The sequence below is a fragment of the Thunnus albacares genome, chromosome 2, assembly GCF_914725855.1.
Source record: "Thunnus albacares chromosome 2, fThuAlb1.1, whole genome shotgun sequence".
Taxonomy (NCBI): Eukaryota; Metazoa; Chordata; class Actinopteri; order Scombriformes; family Scombridae; genus Thunnus; species Thunnus albacares.
Window position 1 is genome coordinate 16,389,227 of NC_058107.1, and position 24,485 is coordinate 16,413,711.

Here is a 24,485-nt window from a genome sequence, read left to right on the forward strand (position 1 = left end):
TGAAATAATGCTACATACGTGGAGAAGCCGCAACTCTGTCTATACAGGAACACTAAAACAATATAAAATAACACAAAAAAGGTCCCTCCAGAGCTGTCTTTGACTTAAGATAAAAATGTATCAATACCTTTTTAGCAGCAGCAAAAGGAATAGCATTCAGCAAGGGTAAATGAGAATATCAGCACATTAAGAAAAAATCAAATGAACAGCAGATCAAAGTTGCAGCAATGAAAGTATTAAACCAACAAATGATGAACAACTGCATGATTATACTGTGATCCATATTATCATGGACTATGTATCACTATCAGCGCTTAAAAAACCCTGATAGCCAAACATACGACATTTTCTCTCACCCATCAGGTGCCAACGCGTCAGCTCCTGACCAGCTGAGTTTGGCTCTGGCATGGAACAGAGTCGACATTGCCCGCAGTCAGATCTTCATCTACGGACAGCAGTGGCCTGTAAGAAACATACACAGTACAACAGACATACAACTGCAATATTGATTTTATACACAGCACTTGTTTGAAAGTTTGCCCTTGCTTCATCCTCAACAAAACTGATAATATAGCGTTGAAGCTATGCAGCTCAAAGTACTTTACATTAAGATAAAATACTTAAAAATAATTAGAAAGACAAAGTCAATATCATCAGATAAAAGGATACTTAAAACTTTAAGGATACATTTATTGGTTGCAGAAAGCAACTCAAAATCAGCCATGGAAAGGGTTCAACAACTGACAAATGGTTGCAAATGATGGATTTCTGGGGTTATTTGTGAACATAATTGAAAGGTATGCATTTCTTGCAGTTTTCAGTTGTGTAATGACAAGATGTCTTTCAAAATGTTCAACTGTGTAAATTAAACTGACTTTATTTTGGACATGTGGTCCATAGCAGGAAAAAATCTAAAGGATAACATGAGGTTAAAATAAGAAAAATAGATATTTATACATTTTTTTGTCATGTGAAATCTGTGGCACATAAAGCACTAAAACATTGATCTGGACTGTGAGAACACATCTAAAAATAGCACATATACACTTGATCTGTGCTTACTTGTCCATACTCTACTATATATATGTAGTGTGTGTAGTATCATAAGTATGTACTATATACTCTCAATCTCATGTGCCTTAGGTTGGTTCCCTGGAGCAGGCAATGCTGGATGCCTTAGTTCTGGACAGAGTGGATTTTGTCAAGCTGCTGATTGAAAATGGAGTCAGTATGCACCGTTTCCTGACACTCTCCAGACTGGAGGAGCTTTACAACACGGTATAACAAATGCACATAACAGCGATGACAACATTGCTTAGTAAACACATGCTGTATCATCTTTATATAACAAAATCTCCACTGGCAGATCATTTGTAGGTGGTGATAGTGTACAGCATATCCTGACATGCTCTGTTTGATTTTTATTCAACAGAGACATGGACCGTCCAACACGCTGTACCACCTTGTCAGAGATGTCAAAAAGGTAAGACCATCACTACCGCCACTTTAGCTGTGTGGCTGTTCAGGCACACCGTATGGGAATGTTGGCTTGAATGTGTATATTAAAGAAGACATGTCTGAGTTCATAGAGTTTCAGTTGCTTTTTTTTTTTTTTTTTGGCGATGTGTTCCGTTACTCTGTTTGCATCTATTTGTTTGTTTTCATCTCGGTAGCCCTAGTTGCTGTTAACTGCAAATAGAGGCCGGCTTTTCTCTTTCAGCTGGAGTTAAAGGCTGCAGTGGCTGTGTAGAGCTATGCACGACTCTCATCCCCCTCAGGACTCTTAAGCAATGTACTCTGTTCCTTCTCTAAGGCACACAGTACCACGGCAAACAAACACTACATCTATTAAACATTGTTTTATCCACAGAACTTGAATTTAAGCAAACTGAAGCCGCATTGGAACTGCTGTGAGGCTGAGAAGGAATAACTCAGTAAACACCCAATTAATTCATTTGTTTTTATTTGTATTATTAATATAATTATTACGTGTGGTCTTTTTATATGCAGTTCCAACTAGAGTAGTGAAATTGTGCATCCCCATACATGAAAAACATATTTATTTTTGCATCGCCACTGTGTTATTTTCATGGTGAAGATGATGAAACAGCCGGATTATTTAACCCAGGTTTACACTATGCAGTTTGCATTATTTTTGCTGCATTTCTCCTATAACATCTTGATTATTACCGGTGGTAAAAGACAGCAACCTAGACTTTTACATTCAGCCCATGTCCAATTAGGAGTGATCCCACTGTTGAGAGATAATAGAGGGGTCAGTAACACCAGCATTAGCACTGAGAGGTGTTCGTTAATTAAAGTGTTACTGATTACAGTAATGCCGCATGCATCACTCCTTTAACTCCGCTCTGTCTTTAAGCACAACTCTGATCTGAAGTTGGCGCAGAGAGTGTATGTAGTTTGTATGATACAACACCTCACAACACTTCGGACATGTGCAAAACACACTCTGTAGTGCATGGCATAACATCAACATCTACTTTTTGCAGAGCTGCTTGTTATAGTATAGTTGAGTGTTTGTGTGTTGTTGTTGTATCATAGTATGATGCTAATTAGATTTTACTGCTATCCCTCAGGTCGAATCACCATGTCATCGCCGTTTCCTTTCTCATTAATATATTGGCCGTACCGTCAGCAATTTTCAGTTATCGGTGTTGTTCTAATAACTGCTGTAACGCCCGCTCTCAGATTTAATCTGGTCCGTTCATTAGACTGTGTGAAAGTTGAGTCAGAAAACAGGAAGAATCGCAGAGATTGGCTTATGGACTACAGCTGCAAAGGCAGAAATTGGTTTTCCTGCAGAGCAAATGAACAACACAGTTTTGCGGCCAAAGGTTGGTAGCAATACACCTCGTGCCTTGAGTCTCACATATCAGGTAATGTTGGGAGAAAATCTAAATTTAACCTGACAGTTTTACTTCTCAGTTTTCTTTGCTAAATGACTGTAAGAATGAGCCAGAATATTTGGGTAGTTGATTAGTAATGTAGGTCATCAGCTGACATGAAACACTGACCTAGTGTACATTGCATTACATATGTTATCTGTATTGTGATTATCTGACTTTCTGTAAGTTCAGCAAGAAATTACACCTTAAAAAGGGTTTCGGTGTAGTGTTTAGATTTTAAAGATTTTTCAACTGGTAAAATACTCGCTGTTAATGCCAGGGACGTGCCTCAGGACTCAAAGCTCACTAACTACGCTGGAGAATTTAAGAAATAAGAGAGAGAGAGAGAGAGTGTGTGTATTTACACAAGGTATAAACAAGCTATTATTAGCTTCAGCTTCACCACCCCAGGGAATTAAAAGAGGGCTCTGCTGACCGCTGACTGGTGCATTTGAACTATATCAGTAGGACGAGGAGGTGATTCTTTGTGTGCTCACTTTGAACTCCAGTATGTATTAAAAGACAAGCAGTATCTGTGGCTCTCTTTACTTCAAAGTGTTAGCAGTTGGCCTACAGGGGTTTGGTAGCAGTGCTTCCTGGCTTTACTGTGCTGCAGCCAATAGAATTGAATCTTCGGATATGAGGGCATGCTGGGGATGAGGAGGACAGAGATCTAGGATCTCACATCTGATTGCTGATTAAGTGGAGATGGTATCAGCATAGGTCTAAAGATGTGTAAGGTAATTGGTGCAGCTCAAAGAAACAGTAGGGGTCAGGATAATGACTGCAGGATTGAGGGGTGACGTTGAGGGCAAAGTGTTGACATGGTTATAGTGCTCATGTGAAAAGACTTGCTTTTCAATAATGATTCTCCCATCCAGCATTAATAGTTATCTGTCTGTCTCTCCATGCTATTACCCCTCTCTTCCAGGCTAATGAGTCATTACCACTTTCTCTTTCTTTTCTTCTCTTCCAGACTGTGTTGAACCTCTCTGAGGATATCTTATTATTTCCCTAAATGCAAATTATGACAGATCATTCAATTTTTTACATCCTTTTTAACTGTCCTCAGCAATTATATTCTCTCTATAAATCATTCTGCACCTAAGTTTTCATTCTCCCTTCATTTTCTGCTCTTGTATTGGATCTAAGAGAACAAAGCCCAGGAAATACCTTACCTGAAACAATTACGATATTGAGGGAATAGCTTCAAGTTTCTACATTGAAACGATTATCCACGTAGTTTAAAAAAAATAAAAAAACCTAAACTAAACGACGGCGATAAGATAACAGTTTATTTAAGAGGCTGGAAGAGAGATCTCGCCTGAGAGTTTTTGTGTTTCTCATTTCCCCTGCTCATGCTTATCGTGCGGTATACTCACTGACATTATGTGTTCTTTCCAAGCGAGAATATCCAGGGTTCAGTTGGATCTACTTCAAGGTGAATCCGATAATCACGTTTTTGTTTTTTTTTGTTTTCATAGCCAAAAACAGTTTGATATGGATTTTGTGAAGTGAGTGTGTATGACTGCGTGATTTGTTTTGTACTATTGCTTCCCTCTTGTTTACTTTTCTTTTATCAGTCATTTGGAATGACTTGTTGGCTGTTAACACCGTCTGGTTTTTCTAGGGAAACCTGCCCCCGGACTACCGCATCAGCCTCATCGACATTGGACTGGTCATTGAATACCTTATGGGCGGAGCATACCGTTGTAACTACACCAGGAAGAGATTCAGGACTCTATACCACAACCTCTTCGGACCAAAGAGGGTGAGTGACTTATTCTCACCTGCAGTAGCATCTCACCAGTTAATGCAGTTCAACACTAATACTTACGTGTAGATGTAAATGTCATTAATCAAAGGAAGACTATCAGTGAAATTAGCCTCATGATCAAATTAGGCCTGATAAGGACAAGTTGGATAATGTAGGCAAATTATGTTTTAATAATAAAATGTTAATCAGGGATTGTGCACTCAGGGGTAAATTTCACCTTGCTACAAGTAGTAAATTAGAGTGTACATTTAAATCTGGTTCATTGTGACATGAAGCAAAGACGACCTTAGCCTGCAGTTTCCTGTAGGTACTTGATGTTTAAAGCAAGGATGACAGAAATGACATGAGCAATATACTGGATTTTATCTGCCGTTTTTAGACAGCAGTGTATTATGATCTGTCCTTTGCACAGATGATAACGTTTTCATACATATTGGGGAAATGATTGGCTTAAATGGCAGGACAGAATGACCTTTCCAATATATAGTATAAGCTTGAAACTGTAAATTTCAGCTGTTTTACTTCAAGGTGCGACTTATAGCTAGTGTAGCCCTGGATTGGAATGTGGAAATGTTTTTTAGAAAACCTCAACATGATGTGATGTGATGTGATGTGTTTCAAGTCATTATCCCAAGTAATCAAGGTGTTGTTCATCAACAGAGGTCAAACATAAGAGTGGTCCTCCCCTTATTCTTTATTTTCACCTCTAGTAGAGTGGCAGCACAGCACCTATTATTAGCTCGATGCGACAAATCATCCATCTATAGCAGTGGCCCTCCATCATGTGCCATCATAACCCCAAGAAAATACACACTTCATACCAACCACTACAGAAACTCATCTCACTGATAAGCACACCTTTAACCAACTGATCATTGAGATCATGTGCTATACCATTTCAACACATTTTGCATGAAATGGTATACGCTCATGTTCCGTTCTGATGTATAATTCTCTCATTCAGCCTCAATACCTTACACACTGCCGCAGGTGTGATGCAAATGGAAATATACAGTACACAGCTGTGTCTGAAACACCTTGTTTCTGCTTGATGGTGCGCCTTTGTGTTTGTATATTTGAGTGTTTGTGAGTGTGTGTGTGTGTGTGTATGTGTGTTGTCATGTGCCTGTTTATCTCATTGTATGTCTGCCATGGCAGCAACAAAGCAGCTGGAAAGACGCAGATACAGCGAAAGCAAAGAAACGGGACAGAGAGTGAGCAAAGAGGCAAAATGAGAGAGAGAGAGAGATAGGGAATGGATTCCAATGGAACTGTGATTTTCTAGATGAAATGAATGTGCGATCACATAGTCACGTGCAAGCACGTTCACAAGCACACACACACACACAAACACATGTTAACAAAGAACAAAGCCTTGAAATAGATGCAGATATCAAAATCCCCACAGGAGACCTGGGCTATTTTTACCAACTCAGATGATGGCTCATGAATACATAATTCATACATGCCCTGTTTTAATACGGATACACAGTACTGTACCAAATGCACAAATACGTTCAGCTTTAACACATGCAAACACACAGCCGGAGGTTGTTACTGTATGTATAGTGTACTGTCAGTCACACCAGCACAAAATTTTGTCCCTCATTGTTCAAGAAATCTGCTAAACTGAAAATGAGTGACCTACCATATTAAATAATATATCTGGTCTCATGTGAGTGAGTCTGTCATTCTGCGTTGTGTTGTGCTTATAGAGTAAATTGCTCTATAAAATACATTCGACAAGGTGTTGTTCTGTTTGTTTATGTTCTTGTTGCTTTTCTAGCCCAAAGCCCTGAAACTGCTGGGGATGGAGGTGAGTGTTGATCTCATCAAGGTTGTTATTCAGTCATTACTTCACTGTTCTTCTCCCTTGTCTGAAAAAACAGTCTTTTCTCTCAAAACTGTTGGCTGTATAGTCGGTCTGTAGAAAACCCTCTCAGCAAAAAAAAAAAAAAAAAAAGATAATAATAAAGTGTGTTGTGTGCCTCGTAGTCTTTTAAAGGAAGAACTTGAGGCATATTTAATTTATAATGCTGGCTATCTGTATTCACTTTTAAGCCAGTTAAAGGCTTGTTTTCAAAAAAATAAAAATAACATTATACACTGCCTTATACGTTATTTTACGTTACGTTTTATAACATTTTTGTAAGATTTATGAAAGAAAAAAATACTTATGACCACATACATGTTTACCAGCTCCAGACGGTGTAAATGTATGTATATAACTCACATTATGATACATGTCAGAACGGCCCAGTTACATTGAACTGAATAGGTAATGGCTGACCGAACAGGATTACGTAATACATGGTTTGTGTACTCACATGCATCCATGGTGTACACACCATGAGATATCCACATTATGAAACTTTTATCACAGTATGTGTCTACAGTTCCCTCAGAGGTATTTATATCTAACGTGCATGGCTGTCCGTTCCTTTGTAAGTCTACCTGTTTGAAATCTGTCTCCCTGTCAGTGTGTGTTCTGTCTTTGTTTGTGCCTGTTTTAATCTACTTCATCTTGTTCTGTTTTTTTTCATAAGCCAATTTATCATTCAATCAGTGTGGCGACCTGGCCATGAAACAGAATATGTCAAATTTACTGCTGTTAACTCCTGACACCCGTTATTGTTGAAAATTTAAATTTATGATGCTGCAATCATTTCTTAATGTCCATAAAATTACAAGCTTATTCTTATTCTTTTATAAATAGACAAGGAGCGCCCCTGTCTAAGATTACTGAATAATTTAGTGAGATAGTATTGTCATATATTTCTTTGTCCAGATAATCTGTCTCAAAGCAAGCAGCTATTCTAGGGGCACTGAAAGTCATTTCTCAGATGTCTATAATTGACCAACCATCAGTGGTCCTCAACTGTGAAATTATTTGAGATCAATACCTCCCTGCTGGCATGCTATTTTAGGCACTAACTGGCAGTGTCAGTCTCTCCAGAGACAATGAGTGAATGGTTATGTCTGGTGGAGTTATTTTTTTTTAACTCAAAAGAAAAAGTTAAAAAAAAAAAAAAGAGAAAACTATTGAAAAGTGTATAAGATCATGCCTGCCGTGTGTATTTTGTGTGCAGCACATTGTCCTTCCACCTGTCTCCTCCAAACTCTGACTTTCCCTCTGCATTCAACTAACTCTCATCACATGGAGGGTGAACAGCTTTGAAAAAATCTGCACTGGATGATATGACCATTCTAGACATATTGTATGTCTAATGTGGCTAAACCCAAGAAAAGTCTGTCATAGGATAAACTTTTCTCAGCTTTAAAGTTTCTTCAGTTTGACACGCAGTTGCCATTTAGACCCTAAGCTTTGAGCTAATTTAAAAAGTTCAGAATCAACCTAAAACACTTAAATGTTGTCCCGTTGTACTGGATTTGAATATCCAAAACAAATTGTCCCCAGAAAATATCTACGTAGCTGTGTCTCTTTTCCTTCCCCTCTCACTTGCCATTGGATCTCCACCAGGATGACATGCCAATCCGCAGAGGCCGTCAAAAAACGACACGTAAACGAGAAGAGGAGGTGGACATCGATTTGGACGACCCAGAAATCAACCACTTCCCCTTCCCCTTCCATGAGCTGATGGTGTGGGCTGTGCTTATGAAACGTCAGAAGATGGCTCTGTTCTTTTGGCAGCACGGCGAAGAGGCCATGGCCAAGGCCTTGGTAGCCTGCAAGCTCTGCAAGGCCATGGCACATGAAGCATCTGAGAACGACATGGTGGACGATATCTCCCAGGAACTAAACCACAACTCCAGGTCGGTGACACCAACGATGCACACACACATAAGGCCGTCTCTGCTTATGTGGTCCACCATATCATCTTAACATGGCTTTGTTGAGTAGGTCTGCTCCAAACGATGAATGCAAAATTGAGTAGGGAGTCTAGACGGGAACACTAACCCCCCCCAACACTCTAGCACATATAGGCAGATGCACACATACAAACACACTAACTAACACGCCTTCTTTCCTGGAAAATGACCCGTTTCAGACTACCCCAGGCTCCCGTGGGATGTAAGTGACATACATACAGAAATCTAATGACATGCATCATCGTTAGTTAAGCGTATGCATTTGAGATGAAGGTAATCACCTAGAGATGAGAATGCTGGCTACGGAAATAACTGTTAATTAGGGGGAATTTTTCAGATACTACAAATGAAGCACAGCCACACCAATCCCCAGCTCCCCCAACACACACACACACACACAAACGCACACTCACAGTTTCAAAGAACAGCCTTAGAGCTGGCATATTTTCAGTGTACTTTCCGCTGAGAATTTGGCTGCTTTCCTTCGAAGAGCTCATTTAACTACATACATTTTTATATCTTCTTCTGTCTTCTATCTATATCTCTAATTTTTACATAATTTGTGCTCATGTGAAAATCTTTGTGTGTGTGCTTGTGTGGGAAGGGAAGGGATGTTTGTGGGAACTTGTGGGATATTTATAATATGTGGAAGTACATACAGCGATGCCTACATTATGTAGGGAGTTCCTGCTTCTCAAAGCACTTGCCAACAAATGCTGTTGGTATATACGCATTTTATATGTCATGATTTATCTTTTAAGTCATTTAAAAAAGCACTTCATAGAACCAGAAACTCATTCTCCTGTTGATATAACACAGCTGAACTGTGTCATGTGCTGTGCATCCATGACATTGTGAGTCCTTGCTTCATAAATCCTCCAAAGCCCAGCAGTGTTAGTGTTTTATTACACACATAAAACCAACAGGAGTGATTGCTTTCCGGTATGGTGTACAATATTGTGTTGTGTATTCATGAGTTTGTTTGCATGCATGTCTGTGTGGCAAAAAGTTTTTTCCAGTGTCTGAAATTAGGGTGAAACTTCATCTGATTTATGTCTTTATTGTCTGGAATGGGACATATTAAAAAGCTGGTGCAAGGGTCGGTGCTTTATGTTTGCCTGCAGTTTTGTATATTTGATAGTGCAAGATTATGTTTATGTGTGTGTGTGTTTGCGTGTATGTGAGTGTGTTGGCCATACTACTATTCCCATTTTTCCCATATTTTATTATGTTTCTGCCTCATTTATGGAAGGAATATTTCACACCAGCTCTGTTATCCTGTAATTGTAACTTTGAATGAAATCTCAGAATACATTCTGCACACAGTGTTTCTTGTTTATGCAGAATACATACAGTATGTTATAAACTGGAAGAACAAGCATTACAAACCCCTTCACCTTAGACAAATACAGACATAATTACCAGTGAGAATTTGGGCACTCTTTGCTGTATCCTTGTGTGTGCATCTACTAAAGACATTTGATATGCTTGTCATGTAATGCCTCAGTCATGCCTGTGTGCTGTGTTGATATGCAGAATGTTTCTGGCCAGATGGTTAGCGATGTCTGGACCAGTTTAATTTCATTTTTACATGTATAGAGTATATTACTGTCTCTCTTCATGTCTCTGTGTGCCTGTATATGTCCTGCATATAATTCCCTAGAGAGTTTGGCCAGCTGGCAGTGGAGCTCCTAGACCAGTCCTATAAACAGGACGAGCAGATGGCCATGAAGCTGCTGACTTACGAGCTGAAGAACTGGAGCAACGCCACCTGTCTGCAGCTGGCGGTAGCGGCCAAACATAGAGATTTCATCGCTCACACCTGCAGTCAGATGCTCTTGACCGACATGTGGATGGGACGCCTGCGCATGCGCAAGAATTCAGGCCTGAAGGTAGTGGAAGTGGGGCAGATGTTTGGGATAACCTGTGGGTAAAGAAAACAAAAATTACACTTAACAGTTGTTCACTTCACAATGACTTTAGGCTTTCGGTGTTTGGGTTGTATTGGAATGATTGCATCCCATCAGACTGCCTGGGAAAAGTTGTGTAAAAAGTAATCCCCTCACGTCTAGGTGTCCCAAATTGTGCCTGTCCTGCTGCTGAGTAGCTAACACTAACATGAGAATTACCAGATGTGATGCATGAAAACATTTCTGTAGATGACTTCTGAATATCATAAGCTGCTTCAGACACAATAAACCATGATTTTATGTAAAGCCTGCCTGATATTAGCATATTACAAATATGTCGTTACATATACAGTAACAGCTTGGATGTAACAAGACATTGCCAAATACAAGTTTGAGTTCATTTAGTTTTTAGTTTTTCCACCAGAGAGTACTAACAAGTTTAATTTTCAGCTGTAAATTGATTTAGTCTCAAAAATCCAGTATTAGTCTGATTGCTATTAGAAGTAATGCGGCGTGGTTTGCAGTGAATTGTTCTGTATACAGAACAATAGTTATGTCCTTGATGAATCTCAGACACCATCAGTCTAGTACTGAAAAAATATACTTTCATTGTCCATCCACACTGTGTGTCTATTCATCTTCACTAAATACATAAGACCTAAACTATTCAGCACAGGTGAAAAATTAGCTCTTAACCATACAAAGTCTTTGTAATAAGGAATTTATAACCTACAGCTAGAAGTGCATGTGTGTGTCTGGTTATAACTGTGGTTTGACCATGATGACTCATCGCCAACGATGTGGAGAGAGTGCACTGGACTGTGAAAAGTACTGTAGACGGGTCACCACTGACAGTTAAAGCACTTTATCTTGAGGTTTTTGTGAGGGCAGGACTCAACGTGCTTGCCTCACATCAGTCAGACTGTTTCCAATCACATCACATCAACCTTTGATTTTTACACTGAATTCTCGTCACATCTATTCATAATCTTGTAGTTTGGTTAACAACAGAAATCAGAAATGAGATGACTAATCTGTTAAAGTCAGTCCTTCAACGTATGATGGGTGTTTTGTTCTGATATGATTTCACAAGTGCATGTATACATAGTTCAACCATAAGAAACCAGCAAGTGAAGAGCGAGTAATTTATGTATTTTTTTTATTTAACTCGGAGTAAACTAGTTCAAGTATTTTAAAAGGAATGACACCATCCTATAGACTGATGATATAGATGAGTTCCTCAAGGTGAAATGATGTACTAGAAGACTATGAACCCCAAAGCTCATCCAGTCAGGGTTACTTGTGATGGTGGGGAGGAGGATGATCAGCCAGGAGAGAGAGATTTATAGGAGCATTGAGCTATGGAGAAACATTCATAATGTGCTGAGTGTCGGGGCCAGGTGCCCCCCCTGGTTGAACTTCCGCCATAACTTCATTAGTATAAGCCTACAACGCCTTCTCTTAAGCCAGAGGGAACAGAAGAACTGACCTTAATTACTAAAAAAAACCTTGAAATTGTGTCCCACATATTTCATATCAAGGCCTATGTGGGCGAGCATCCATTTTAGTGGAGGGGAGAGCTTTCAGTTAAGACTGATAGTTGAGTTTTAGGCAATTTTTGCTCATGTGGGTTTTTCCACACGTCTTGGGGTGAGGTGATAGGAGGCAGCTGCGCAGATCAGGGAGGTTAGAGTTATTTATAATGAAGAGTTGCCATGAGAGTTGCTGAAGGCACAGCTGGGTTCACACTCATCATACACAGAGTGAGACAGGATGATGGGTCTGGCTAGCTTCTTAGAGCAGGGCAGACTACAAGTACTTTAAGTATGGTTTGGCCTTTGCAGGAGGGATGGAGTGGGAGGTGGAGAGAAGAGAAAGTGCTCGGCTAAGTCAAGCTCACTGGAGCAGAAAGACAGAAAGGAAACCACAAGTGGAACAAACAAGATTCTGTGCCCCCTGGAGTTTATGATATTCAGTAAATAACGTTGTCAAAATAATACGTGTGCACATATGTGAGTTTCTATAATTGCGAGGACAGTCGGCTTCGACTCCCAACACTCTAACTCATATCAGAATGTTTACTGGAGGCTGTGAAGGGGACTATGAAATGCAAAGATGAGTACATTGATTTCTTCACACATCAAGTCTGACAAACTATTGACATCTTTGCCTTCAACCCCTTGAAATGACTGATGACAAGAGAAGCTGAGATATCACTTGCTATGTTGTGGTTATAATTGTATTTTGTAGTGGTCACAACCCCCATTATTTCACCCTGAAACTGTCCTTTTCATACATTCAATCAGTTTGTCTTTACTGACACCTTTGTTATTAAATTATTTTTTCAGTTTTTCAAACCTCATCTGATCAGAATTTAATATGAGTAAACTTTAATTAATTAAAGCTTACTTGAATTTTGAGCTAGTGCGTTGAACACAGTTAAAATTCTCTCTGAAAATAATTAACAGACAGCTGCTTCCAGAGATAAGGAGACACTCGATTACGCTGCTCTCCATCTTCTTCTCTTCTCCTTGTTCTTCACCTTCCCACTGTGGTTACAGCCTCACTCTTGCTTTTCTTGTTTGACTATTATTTATCTGAAGTGTTTACAGCACGCCTGCCTCCTTTATCCGCTGCTGGTGGGTGTCCATCATGGCAGCACCCTTGCTGCCTGTCTGGACTAATTCTTTTGTAATTGACCTCCTCAATGACAACCCTCATCTGACCTGTCATAAATACTAAAGCTTTGTCATTCAACCGTGTGCAGGCCGGGTATTATGGGGCGATGTTTATGAGGTTAAATTGTTATGTGAGTTCCACATGTGCATGAGGGTTATGAAGGTTAGTTTGTTCCAGACTCTCTGTGTCCTAATTTCCGCAGCGCTGCTCATGAAACTGTTCATCTTTATCACATCTGTCATTTGTCGCTTACAGCTCCTCTCCCTAACTTTCCTCCTGCTCCTCCTGCACCTTCTCTCTCCCGCACCACCCAGGTAATCTTAGGGCTTCTTCTGCCGCCATCCATCCTGAGCCTGGAGTTCAAGAACAAGGATGAGATGTCCTACATGCCCCAGGATCAGGAGGCCTACCTGCAGGAGAAGGAGGAAGAGGAGCCTGAGAAACCAGTCAAGGAGAAGGAGGAGGAAGACATGGAGTTCACAGTAAGATCTTACTGTGAGACGCAGTACAACTCCGTGGTGAGAGAACCCACCTCAGCCCCGCATCTCAGAATCTATACACATATTCAAACTTTAGGCAATACACACATGCTTTGTTCAGATTGTTAAACACATCATTGAACACATAGCCCAGATTCTGTGTTCTTCTGTAAATATCTCTTGTGGATCTAACGCAGTGTTATACAATCCACAGCAAGATGACGATATGTGCACACATATGCACACATTTCTCCACACAGACATACTTGTTTCTCTATTCTGGCCAACTGGACCCTTCCAGCCAAATCGGCCTTTCCTGTTTCTCATCGTCTCAGAAAAGACATGGTCGTGGAGTTGTAGCGTCTCAGTCTGTCGCCGCTTGTGGGTTCCCTCGTGTATGTTTCTCCTTCCATCTATCTCCTTCTCTATTTCTCTCTCTACCTTCCTTTTGGTCCCTCTTGTTCTCTGCCCAGCTCTCCCTTCTGCTTCTTTTTGTTTCTCTATTTCTTTTGCTTTCAATCTCTTTTTCTTCAACACTTCCCCCTCTTTCCAGCTCTTTCTCTCTTTCCCCCTCTCTCCAAGCTCAGTTCTGATTGAGGTACAGTACTGTATGCCAGCCGATTGCTGCCCCTCACTCTCTCCCATCAGTGATGGCTTGCTGCAGCATACCACTCAGCATGTCAGCTGCTGAGCATGGGAGGCCCAGGCTTTTGCATTATATAACCATGTCCGCCTGCTGCTGCAGAGCTTAAATCATGCAGAGTCTGAGCACCTTCTCCCGGCTCACAGTGGAAGAGTTGGTCCATCTGCATAGACGTGGATGTACAGCAGGATTCAGACTCGTTCAATTTCAATCCAATCATTTCTGGAGATGATACCAGCGTCCAGTTTGTGTACTGAAATCAAGACTGGAATTCGAAAGGCAATTTTAATACACAAACTGGATCGAAGGTTGTCCCGTTGACTGATTGAACTGGAGTTGAACGTCTTTCAGCACCACTCCACATACTCTCCATCTGCATTGAGCACAGCCAGCAAGCCAGCGCAAAGAAACGGGCCATTTTACACATGTAGTCCTCAAGGCACTGTGGTGTTAAACAAAGAACCCTGCTGCCAGCGGATGCATCTGCAATGAGCCCTTCCTATTGCCCTGGCTTCTGACTGTACAAATGCACCTTCAGATACTTGTGAATCACACCGAGATTCATACAGATACACACAGACTGCTACACCACAGAGGGAGATTGTATTGTCCCATCCTCAGATGCTTTAGATAAACCACACTGTGATGAATGTTATAGCCCGTGTGATAGCCTGTGTCCACTTGCTGATCAGATAAATGTGCATGTTCAGTACAGTAAAGGCATGGTGTGATTTACACACTGGCATCTGAATCTACTCACCTGAAAGCCCTGTCTATGTGTGCCTTAAACCCAGAAAATAGACAAAACTTTAGTGAAATGTGTTTCACTTATGTGGAAAAATTGAAATTGCTTTATTTGTTAGCGATAGTTATTTCTTCATTGATTTCTTGTTGATCTTATAGTGGCAGTGTGATCACCATTACATCTGTTTGAGCACCTGGGAACTTTTCATCAAGAAACAAATATTTGGAGCAACTTTCAAACATTTTATTTTTGCCCAGGTCTGTGATATATATCTTGACATACAATACAATTAAATGAATAACTCCCTCAGAGGTCTGGTGTTGCTCTGACATTAAGACCATGACCCATAAAAACAGTGGGCTCTGAACCCTCTCTCATGGATAAGGAAATGTGTCCCAGATGGAAATGAGATATCTATGTCTTATCTTTTTTCTTTTTCTGTCTCCTCTCTGTCATTATCTTGTCTTTCTTCTACCTCTCCCTGTTGTCTGAGACACAATCCATGAGTGTCTGTGTCTGCGTCATACTGTGTTACCAGCCTTCACCCAACACTCCACCTCAAACACGTATTTCACATTTTGGAATGATGACATTGCCTGTGCTTGCTTCTTTGATTATGATGCTAAAATTGTACAGTAGCCCATAAGGTAACCCTTTATCCTTTCTCCGTTTTTCTTCTTTTTTTTCCTCTGTTATTCGACTCTCCCCGTCCCTCCTCTTCCCTTCCACATTTGTCATCATCTCCATTCTCTCTCTGCATCTCCCCTACTCCTCTGTTTTTCCAATTCGTCACATACCTCTTCCCGCTCTCTTCATCCCTTTATCCCCTCACACCTCTCTCTCCTTCCTCCCTCGCTCCTTGTGGGGTTTGCATTCCCCCAGGCAATGCTGGGTAAAGTAACCACAGAGACATCCAGGAAGAAGGATGTCGAGGAGGTTCAGAAACGCCACCGCCTCATCCCCATGGGTCGCAAGATCTACGAGTTTTACAATGCTCCTATTGTCAAGTTCTGGTTCCATACGGTCAGTTTTTGCTTCGACAACACGTCCTACATACTCAGCTTCCTGCTGGCGCTGTCAGTTTACTGTATTTCTGCAACAGCGCCAATTGCTGCTTTCCTGCGGTTTGCTTCTACTTCCACAGTGCCTACATTATCATTAACCTCGTGTTCGACCCTGTCATTACCCAGCTTTGGGGCGGGAAGGTTTAAGAGCTGGGGAGACTGATGGAAGCAATATGCTGAGAAAAATACAGGGTAGCAAGGGAGAGAAAGAGATCAAAGATCAAATAAGGGGAATTTGCACTCACTGTGTAAACTCACACTGAATCCTCTGAGTCGTGGCATATTGCCGCTGGATTAAATATTACAATAAGTCAATATTATTTGATTTTAAGCTTAGTTTACAGTGTATACATGTGTGCGAGGGAGTGTTTGTCATTATGGCACTGTTCATCTTGATTTCATGACTCTAAGGTGTCCTTCAAGTCTGTCGCTTGTACTTTTGAATGTGTGTACAGTACATGCCTGTGAGCGTGTGTGTAATGTTTGATAAAAGCTCATCTTATGTTTCCCACAACCAATCCCGGGCTCCTTCAATTTGCTTGCCCAGTGAGAACATCTCTTTACATCACTGACAGCGATTTCACAGTTTATTTATGCTGAGAAAATATTTTACTGCCTTTCATTTCATCCCATTTTCTCTTGTCTGGCTATTTAGCCCCCTCACAGCCCCCTCCTCTCCCTGCTTTTTCTCCTTCCTGCCCTACAGGTTAAAGAAAAAGACTCTACTATGAATTTCATTATTGCACTTGTAGAATAGATGCAAGGTTTTCTTAGGGTCAAATGTGGTCTTTAACTCATTACCAGATTTGTATTCATGCTCTGTATCCACTGTAGAGCACTACCCCTATTATGGTAATATTAGTCAAACCTATCACACAAACCAACTGTGCATGTGGGACTAAATGACGACAGCCCCGGTCACACATTATTAAAATCACTTTACCTGCCTACTTCAGTGGAATGCTTGATTTACTACCCCCATTTTTTGGTTAATCTGCAATTTAAATATGTTAAAGCCTCCTTTCAAATCACTGGAAACCTCTTAAGGTTATCAAAAATGTGAAATATGTCAGAGCCTGTGAATATACTGATGTAAAAATGGATTTTATGTGCATGTTTGTCACGTCAAGCCAAGCCAATTTTTTGGTGGTAAGGTTTCCATTGTGATCGATTTTTTTTTTTTTTATCTGGATCGTGAAGAAAAATGAAAGTGGACATCTGACATGGATTTAAATAGATGCAGCCACAGGAGACACATAATAGACATTTTCAGGCCGAGCGTGGAGGTATAGCAATCAAGTGTCTTGACATCAAATCTCCATTATCAGATCTGAAAAACTGTATTAAAGGGAAAGTGTAATTAGGGTCAACCAGTCACACAAAACCCCTTTATACAGGTGCCCTTCTAGCCAATGTTTGCAGAGAATGAATTGAACATTATTGATATACAGTATGCTAATGTGGGCACAGTGCCAGATACCTACACAAACACACACACATAAATACACACAAGCATGTAACAATACATTTGGCTCTTGGCTGATTTCCCTCTGCTACTGTTGTGTTTTTATTCAGATGGCATACGTGGGCTACCTGATGTTGTTCAACTACATCGTTCTGGTCAAGATGGACCTGTGGCCTTCTCCTCAAGAGTGGATTGTCATCGCTTACATCTTCACCAATGGCATTGAGAAGATGAGAGAGGTACAAATAAATCCCAGCAGTGGTTACACGCAGATGTGCACTATACATGCAGCTCGTTGCCATAATGTCGCCCACAGTTTAATTCAGTAAATTCTGTGGTTGAGGGCAGAGGAAATGTCAACCAACAGCTCATAATAAACAGGGAGAACAGCGATGGGGTCAATGAAGATGAGGCATAGGGGAAAAAAGAAAGGAAAAGGGAGAAGGTGGTGGAAACAAAGACAGGACATAGAGATGGCAAAACAAAGACACAACATAAAATGCAGGTATGTGGCCAAATGGGACTATCTAGTTCAGCCTCACTCTGTGGCTGTGTTTGTACTGTAAACGTATGAAATGCATTAATCATTGTGTCACATCATTCTCAGCTGCAACGATGCCTCCTCAGACATCCGCTAGATGCTGATTTATGAACTCATACTGCCCTCTGATGGTGGTCATGACACAATGCATTGCTATTATTATTTTCCTCTATTTCAATCTCATATTAGTCTCACTTAGATTTTTTTCCCTTCAGTTTTTGTGTTTATGAACACCTCTTTCCAACATTCCTGTATTTGAGCATCCTCCTCTTCTTTCCTCTTTTTTTCTTTCTCTACCAATCTCCCTCCTTTCAGATCCTCATGTCAGAGCCTGGGAAGTTGTTACAGAAGGTGAAGGTGTGGCTTCAGGAGTACTGGAACATCACAGACCTCATGGCCATCCTCATATTCTCCGTCGGCATGGTTCTGCGTCTCCAGGAGCCACCGCTCATGAGCTACGGGCGGGTTATCTATTGCGTCAACATCATCTATTGGTACATCCGGCTGCTCGACATCTTTGGGGTCAACAAGTACCTGGGTCCCTATGTGATGATGATTGGCAAGATGGTGAGAGGTGGCAGGGGGGTTTATATATTTATTTATTTATTTTTTGCGTTTGTCTTTATTTCTTTTCTATCCACAGCGTCATCATATTCTCAATGCCCATTATCTTCTCTTCATTTATGACATTTTCTACCTTCTGACTTCACTCAGCATGATCTATACTGATTATGAAGGTTGACTGAGTCCCATGATTACAAAGGTTTTATTTGTATGTGGTATGCAGGTGTAATCAAGCTTCTGTGCCATTAAACCTTATTGTTTGATCTCAAAGAGCACAAGATCAGAGCCTCTGATACATACGTTTCAACATGAGACACAACTAGAGAACAGATCAAAGGCCCAAATCTGTATCTGTCTGATGTTCGACTGTCTTTGACATGGGCTGTGTACCACTGGACACAAACTCTCTTTGAAATGAAAATCAGCAATTAGTGAGAGCAAGAGAGAAGGAGAGATTTAGATTAGCATTCGGTGACTTAGTCAGGTAATTGGCATATATGTCGTGCAGCAAGGTAAGACGTTTTGAAGTCAAAGCAGTTCACAGAAATAAAGGGGGAAAAAATAAATGACACATTTAAAATGCAATAGAAAACTGAAGTAACGCCATATTTGCAGGCCACACTCTGTTCCACTAACATCTGTTATAAAATATAATTAAGAGGATGCTTTTCAGCTGTCTTTCTGAAAAACTGAAAGGGTTAATATTACCAAATGGGTACGTACTTCATGATTTTAACAAAGTGATTAGAATGACACACATAGTGTGTCTATGTCGCGTTTCAGGTTTTCATAAAGGCAGATGAATGACTCCCTTAATGCACAAATACATGTACATGTAACATGGGCTAGTGGAATATAAATTGGCCTAATGGAAGGTTGACCCCTGTTTCAGTGCTGTAACTTCCTTAATCAGTTAAGGTTTAAGTTTAATTGACAAGCCAACTAGACTCTGAAAGGGATAGGAATCACAAAATGCAAATGCAGACTGCTTCTCCAGCTGTAACAGTGTTACAGTTCTATTCTCCGGTTTCATCTCATTACTGCTTTCTTCACATTCATTTCTATAAACATCATATTCTTACTGTTTTCTTTTTGTCTCTTTTCAAACCACTTACCCCTTTCCTTCCCCTTCCTCGGCAATCCTCCTCTGCCCCCTTCTGTCTGTCAGATGATCGACATGATGTATTTTGTGATCATCATGTTGGTGGTGCTGATGAGTTTTGGGGTGGCACGGCAGGCCATCCTCAACCCTAATGAAGACCCATCCTGGATGCTAGCAAGGAACATCTTCTTCATGCCTTACTGGATGATCTACGGAGAGGTGTTTGCCGACCAGATTGACCGTAAGTTCAGGGCTAGCGTGTCAGAGCTTTTGAATAAACTTTGTTTATGTTAATTCAGAGGAGAATAGTTCCTGATTCTGAAGAGAGATGCAAGTAGTGTGACTGAATACAGACTTATCTCAGTGTAGTTACATTTAGTTTTCAGTCATTCCTCCACAGGTTGTAATATTGCTGGAAGATGCCTTTTTATAATATATTAAAACACTACAAGTAGTTCAAGTCAAATTGCATCTGCACTCTTATTGATTGAGTTATGAATTATGGAAATGTTGTTTCTGAGCCATAACATCTGCGTTATTTCAAGTTACTTAGCTTCCTACATCAGGACATTACTTTCACTGTTAGTTTGTCTTGATCTTTGGTTTTTGGTGTCTACATTATTTTATTTAATGTAGAGAAAGTGACCTTTTGACTCAATAAATCAAACATAAACTGTGAGCAGCGTCCGTGAAAAAAATGTCCTGAGAGAGAGAGAGAGAGAGAGTGTATTTGCATACTGTTCTGTTGTCCATATGTATGGTAGTATATATGATGTTGTGTACAGAATGTGAGGAGTGGCCCAAAGAGAAGAGATCTGAAATAATGTTTTCATTCTTTGTTTCAGATATGCATAGTAGGAAGTTACAGCACAGGCTGAATGAAAAACTCTGGCCGGTCGAAAATTACTTACGAACTCACGGAACCTGGCGTAGTAATGGTGCATTCCACATTGCCCAGAGCAGTCAAAATCAGAGTAAATCTATAGCTATAGACCTCAATTTAACCACATTTACCTATTCCACCTCTCCTTCATCATCCTCACATTACCACCATGTCATGCCCACTCTTACCACTAGAGGCCACTTGAGACACAAGTGTGCATGCGGCTCCACACGCTCTAAGGTTAAAGTTGCCCTTGTGTTTTGGTGTCTTGGGTCAGCTACTGTATATCATTTTCTGTGAATACCAGAAGCTAGTTTAAGAGAATTTGTAAAGTGTATGAAGTCCTGAATCAATGAGGCTGCAAATATTCTCCAAATATTTAACTGACTAAACTGTAGCTCGACCTAAGAACACATCCTGTGAGCAACTTTACCCTGACTAATTTTGGCACTGGCTGGCAAATGGCTGTTACATGGCAGTAGCACTCTTCAAATGTGTTAAATATATCTAATATTTTTATGGTCTTTGTTTGGTCAGTTGTGTTAAGTTGAAAACATCAAGAGGACCTATCAAAGTTTTAAACTTTGATATCCTTTGGATGTTCCTTTCCACCATTTTGTTTTTTTTTAACTTTCAATTAGCGTCATTTGAAGGAGTGACCCTGCCATGTCAACACCATCTGTCACATAAACCATATCACCCTCCCTGTACGCCAGCTCAGCTTCTCACTGAAGCTATTGCAACATTGCCAAAATATTTCTACCAAATATATAGCCAACATTAAGCATTAAAAGTTACATATGAATACCACACCATACAGGAATAAAATATGAACATACACACATCCAGACCAGAACATATTTATCAGCCACCTTTCATCATTTGTAATCTGTTTTTTCACGTGGTTCAGTTGTCAGAGTTTTTAATCCAAATTTTTTGAAAGGTAAAACATCTAAAATAGAAAAAATTACTTCAGTTCTCTGTCTTTGGGCTGCATTGTGTGAAACAATTGAACATCAAGCAACGATGAGCATGACTAGAATGAATCTCAAAGGCAAACAAACCAAGAACAAATGCTGAATGTTCCCCAGATAAGCCACAGCAACTGAACCATCACAGATGGAAAAAACATACTATGTATCCTAAATGCATTTCAAATGATTCAAAGCAATCAACCATTGCTGAATGAAGCTATGGCACACATATGTGACAATATATTTTAAACATTGAATACATGTTTAAATATATTGGGAGCACAACTTGTGTTGATACATGATGAACGTATTTTTTTCTGTATTTTGTTTTCAGATGCACATTTCTGAACATGAGCCCCTATCATTATAGTAACCACTCTTTCCAGTCCCTCTATAAGAAAAGATGCATAAAACTAACTTATGCTTCTTGTTTGTTTGCAAAATATGTCATTATGCATTTTGTTTGGTATTTTCAGGTCTGCTCGTCTCTTTGTTTTGTAACTTTGTGTGCAGTACATGCTTCAATGTTTTATTTTTTCTTTCTTGTAATTTGTTGGTTTTATTTTTATTTTTATATTTTTTCTTGATCATATATGTTATATATGTAATGTCTATGTTAAGCGTGTCTGCATGTCCTTCTAATTTGTTTTGCATCTACAAATATTATATATGATGGTTTCAAGTCTTTATCTGTAGGCATACTTACCTCGGATTAACTTTTGTGTGTGTGTATTTGTTTTGCGGCGTTGTGCAGCACCCTGTGGGCAGAACATCACTACAGAGGATGGGGTGGTGGTGGCCCTGCCTCCCTGTAAGACAGGTGCCTGGATTGTCCCGGCCATCATGGCCTGCTATCTGCTGGTGGCCAACATACTGCTGGTTAATCTACTCATAGCTGTGTTCAAGTACGTAACATCCAACCATTTCTCACTACTTTTCAGACACTTCAGGGCCTTAAACACACATATTTAGGCAAACATAATGACAGATCACTTCCCTCTATCCTTGTGTCCTTGTACACCATCACAAAAACAGCAGAGCCGTGCAAGTTATCACTAAGATATGCATATTACCTGTAGGGGCATCTCATTTTTACTGTTTTACACAAAGTAGACATAATTGTCTTGCAGACTTTTCTTAAGATTTGTGAGAGAAAGAGACATGACAGTAGTTACAGTTTGGGCTGCTGTTAAGCCACTCATTAGAGGCTGGTAGTAAATTATATTAACAGAACAGGATGATGTTTTTTCCACACAGATGCTAATGATCTGTTTTTGTGCCTCTGAATAATCCATGTAGCAAAGACGATTATCCTCTTCCTCACGTTTGTCAGGGTAATTACCAAAAAGTACACACTGGAATAAAACAATAGTTAAATTGAAGGTTTAATCACATTACACATTACAGCAACCATTTATTGTGTTGGCTATTGCGTTTATTTGTCTCCACATGCTCGTGGTATCTTAACTTGACTCTGCAGTATAGCAGTGTGCTATGAGTGAACAAATCAGTCCATTAACCAGTCAATTAGCATAATGTCTGGTTCACCACTGATGAGTTCATGTTGTTAATTTAAGCTATAAACAGGTGTAATCTTTTTTTGGTTGCTGTGGCATCTCTCTCTGTGATTGTCCATCATCATAGCAATACATTCTTCGAGGTGAAGTCCATCTCCAACCAGGTTTGGAAGTTCCAGCGTTACCAGCTCATTATGACCTTCCATGAGCGTCCAGTCCTTCCTCCACCCCTCATCATCTTCAGTCACATAACTATGGTCCTCAAGCACCTCTGTTGTCGCTGGCGCAAGCACGACGATGACGAGAGGGACTATGGACTGAGTGAGTGGCATGAACAAGCAAGAGTGATGAGTTGTAATGTTGCGGTAGTAAAATGACATGCAGTTTTGGTTTTAACTCAAGTTAATGACAGTATTTACAAAATTTTCTGAATAGTTAGCGTACATTTTGTAATTTGGAACATCTAATATTACAGCATTATGCTATCAGTTTTCAGCTAACAGTTTAGTATGATTCTGTAACATTATCACCCTCAAACTCTATCATCCACAGAGCTTTTCATCACGGATGATGAGCTGAAGAAAGTCCATGACTTTGAGGAGCAATGCATCGAAGAGTACTTCAGAGAGAAAGATGACCGATTCCACTCTTCTAATGATGAGAGGATCAGAGTCACTTCTGAAAGGTCAGACATGGCTACGCAGAAAAAATTGGTGTATAACTGAGTTCAATGCTCTGTCCACCAAGTACATTAGACAGAGGAAGCAACAGAAATATAACCTTCATACAATGCTGATGCAGTACACGTTTCATACAATATCATTTTCCTGTTTTCCTTTTGTCTATGATGAACGGGAGGCAAACACATTTCAACTCTAGACAAAAGCATACTGAGAAAACAGATTCACTGGCAACACATAAGCTGCATGTTTGTTTTCCTTGCAAATACAGAAATGCTTTGATATGCATCTAACTGTCTATATGGGCCACACACAGGGCAAAAGAGTGAGCGACAAATTATTAGCACCCTAGACCACAAGCTTTAATATGTACGTAGATCAATGGTGTCAGTTAACTAAGTGGAAAGTTGACTCCAGTTTTAACATTCAGATAGCACGATTAACTGTGCATTTGTTTTTCTCATGAAATACAATGCTGTTGTCATTTGTGTCTGTGGAGAAATGTATTTTGTGTTGCTTGTGTAATGCAGCATTTCTGCTTATGTTCAGTATTTCTCTGTATAATTGCTGTGCATTTTTAAATGTAGTTGATATGCTTTCAATCTGTTGAAATTGTGTTTCTCTATTTGTTTTTATTATGCTTTTTGCTTTTTTGATCGATGGGTCGCACCCTCGGCCATCATTCTCCCCCGCTATTCTTTCCTCTCCGGTGCTTTTAATGTCTT

At 40.1% G+C, this 24,485-nt stretch overlaps 1 protein-coding gene across 8 annotated transcripts in view; it reads left to right on the forward strand.

Annotated features, from left to right (window-relative positions):
• The window catches only part of trpm3 (transient receptor potential cation channel, subfamily M, member 3), a 150,918-nt gene that overhangs the window by 120,407 nt on the left and 6,026 nt on the right, over window positions 1–24,485 (forward strand). For 5 of the 8 annotated variants that reach the window (XM_044368825.1, XM_044368832.1, XM_044368839.1 and 2 more), the window contains 15 exons: window positions 364–464; window positions 1,144–1,278; window positions 1,433–1,483; window positions 4,537–4,677; window positions 6,470–6,499; window positions 8,165–8,457; window positions 10,178–10,406; window positions 13,418–13,621; window positions 15,853–15,993; window positions 17,610–17,738; window positions 18,356–18,607; window positions 19,773–19,947; window positions 22,318–22,468; window positions 23,208–23,401; window positions 23,633–23,765. In XM_044368825.1, coding sequence (XP_044224760.1) covers window positions 364–464; window positions 1,144–1,278; window positions 1,433–1,483; window positions 4,537–4,677; window positions 6,470–6,499; window positions 8,165–8,457; window positions 10,178–10,406; window positions 13,418–13,621; window positions 15,853–15,993; window positions 17,610–17,738; window positions 18,356–18,607; window positions 19,773–19,947; window positions 22,318–22,468; window positions 23,208–23,401; window positions 23,633–23,765 — 2,359 coding nt within the window. Of the gene's footprint in view, window positions 1–363; window positions 465–1,143; window positions 1,279–1,432; window positions 1,484–4,536; window positions 4,678–6,469; window positions 6,500–8,164; window positions 8,458–10,177; window positions 10,407–13,417; window positions 13,622–15,852; window positions 15,994–17,609; window positions 17,739–17,880; window positions 17,999–18,355; window positions 18,608–19,772; window positions 19,948–20,551; window positions 20,681–22,317; window positions 22,469–23,207; window positions 23,402–23,632; window positions 23,766–24,485 lie in introns of those variants that run through there. The other 3 variants (XM_044368883.1, XM_044368847.1, XM_044368870.1) reach the window with 3 other exon arrangements.